Source organism: Nannobrachium achirus (assembly GCF_963921795.1).
Source record: "Nannobrachium achirus genome assembly, chromosome: 24".
Classification (NCBI taxonomy): domain Eukaryota; kingdom Metazoa; phylum Chordata; class Actinopteri; order Myctophiformes; family Myctophidae; genus Nannobrachium; species Nannobrachium achirus.
In genome coordinates, this window is record NC_137831.1 from 10,586,825 (window position 1) to 10,589,324 (window position 2,500).

Consider the following 2,500-nt stretch of genomic DNA (forward strand, 5'->3'; position numbering starts at 1 on the left):
GAGACACGGCGCGCCTCCGTCACCTCCACCGAAAACAAGCGCTCCGCCCTTGGAACCGGGACGGTGTTTCGATACAGGAGAGTTTTGTTTTGCAGGTCTTTCAGTCCGAGTGTATCAAAAAAGCAACTGGGTTAAGCACCGTTGGTCAGACCAGTTTTTAGCATTCACCAGGTTACCAATAGTAGTCTACCATACACCAGCGTCGGCAGGTTAGCGTTTCACCAGGTTAGCATTCACCAGCGTTAGTTTCACTGCAGGTTAAGGTTAGGTTAGGTAGGTTTAGGTGTATCTCCGTTCCCCCGACTTTCGGCACCTCCGCGCAGCCAATCCACATGCTTCCACTGCCTTAACCCAGTTGCATTTTTGATACACTGGGACCTATTATTATAGCTCTATGACTGGGACTGAAAGACCTGCAAAAAAAAACACTCTCCCTCTGGTTTCCATCGGATTCGTCAAAAAAGAAAAGAAAAACAGCGCCCTCTCTGTTTTGTTCCTTTTCATTTGAGCAGGGAATCTGTTCTCTTTCTTGAGAGATTACTCACTACTCAGTCCTGGCGTAGTGGTGGTGGTGGTGGTGAACCCATGAAGCTGGGGTTAAAAGCAAGGCGATCACTGCAACAACACGGGACGAGACTGAGCTGAGGAAGCGATCAACATAAGATCCAATAAAGATCAAAGAGCAAAACATCTCCGCACACTGTAAGTACTATTATTATTATTATTATTATGAATTATTCGACATTGTACGTCAGTGCTAGCAGGCCAGCAGCAGCAGCAGATGCATGTTAGGGTCTGACTGTGTTGTTCTTTAACGGTGAGAAGAACGATGTTAATATTGCCCTTGCTGCTTGACACACACACACACACACACACACACACACACACACACACACACACACACACACACACACACACACACACACACACACACACTGAAGTCGCTGGCTGTGACGATGGCGCAATCGCTGCAAATATTGCGACATTAAAGATCAGATCTGCTGCTGCTATGGGCTGCTGTGCTGTTGTTTTGTTTGGTATTAATAATAATAAAGGCGTATGAGGAGGGGGGGGGGGGGTTCTCGCATGGATTGAAGGGAAGGGAAGGACCTGTCAAAAATAATGCAGGGTTGTTGTTCAGCTGGAGGACACAAAAGGGGTGTAGTAGTAGACAGTGTAGTTCGTAAAGTAAACATAATAACATCGTTTATTAGTATATGCAGCCTTATTTAATTCACACAGCTGTTTGGCGTTACGCACAGACGCACTTTCGGGGCTGCATCGCTTCCCTAAACACTGTTGGGGGCGTATGGTTGGGGGGCGTGTGTGTGGGGTGGGGTGGCTATTTGTTTTACCCTCTCATAATTTTTATTGACGAGTACTTCTTGTTTCTCTCGACTAGATTACTGTGTTTGTGTGCGTGTTTATGGACATGTCATGATGTCACACATTCCAGATATGCTGCTGCTGCCTGCCTGCTATCACACACACACACACACACACACACACACACACACACACACACACACACACACACACACACACACACACACACACACACACACACACACACACACCCTGGTAGGCCTGGTCTGTCTTGACAGGCTGCCACGCTATTGGCCAGATGGCTCTACGTTGTGATGATGGCGTACAGGGGCGTCGCACCAAATTCTGGGCCCTGGGTACCAAGGATTCACGCCGGGCCCCCCAATGAATGTTCTTCATAGGGGGAGGAGGGCATTTAAATCCATTTAGACTGGGAACGCATTGTTATGCAATATTTTGTGCTAACTATTGAACATTGAAAAATAGCAGATACAAGCTCACGGTGCCACGCTGCGAGCTTGTAGATCTGCTATTTTTTTTAAATCGTGAACATTTGTGCAAGTCGTTATATTATTATATAATATTTCAAATCCTTGTAAGGTTTTTTTGAAAAATGTTTCTATGTCGGTGGTGCTCAAACTTTTTCATGTGAAGGACCCCCAAAATGACATGTATTCGGCCACGGAACCCCATCTCAAAATATTTAGTTCCAGGGACCCTCCAGAAGCAAGATTTGAGTTAAATGTTTGCTTAAAAAATACATGTATTCAAAGATTTGCACACATTTTCACGACTTTTCTAAAATAGCAGATCTTGTATTGCAGATTTTTCAATAGCTAATGTGTAAAATAATTAAGGCCCCCTCCACCAGCTTGGGCCCTAGTAACTCAGTCCCACTTTTCCTCCCCTTGTGACGCCCCTGGATGGCTGTAGTACTGTAGGGCCTGTAATGTTTAACGCTGACAGAAAGGGTTACACCCCGCCATTCCGAAACACCGCTATTCCGAACGTTGACTTCTAACCCTAACCCTACCCCTAACCCTAACCCTAACCCTTACCCTAACCCTAACCCTAACCCTAACCCTACCCCTAACCCTACCCCTAACCCTAACCCTAAACCTAACCCTAACCCTGCTTCGGAATAGCGGTGTTTCGGAATGGCGGACTGTTGCCG

General features: G+C 46.3%; 2 protein-coding genes across 4 annotated transcripts in view; both read left to right on the plus strand.

Annotated features, from left to right (window-relative positions):
- Nucleotides 1–645, plus strand: part of LOC308279954 (guanine nucleotide exchange factor DBS-like) — a gene marked incomplete at its 3' end in the record, with an annotated part of 116,638 nt that extends 115,993 nt beyond the window's left edge. The window contains exon 21 of the mRNA XM_080720178.1: nt 553–645. Coding sequence (XP_080576304.1) covers nt 553–645 — 93 coding nt within the window. The remainder of the gene's footprint in view (nt 1–552) is intronic.
- Nucleotides 521–2,500, plus strand: part of LOC308280517 (calcium-binding protein 39-like) — a 40,535-nt gene continuing 38,555 nt past the window's right edge. For 2 of the 3 annotated variants that reach the window (XR_013961749.1, XM_080720822.1), the window contains exon 1: nt 524–702. The gene's annotated coding sequence lies outside the window, so the exon portion shown is untranslated. Of the gene's footprint in view, nt 703–2,500 lie in introns of all 3 variants that reach the window. The other variant, XR_013961748.1, reaches the window with a different exon arrangement.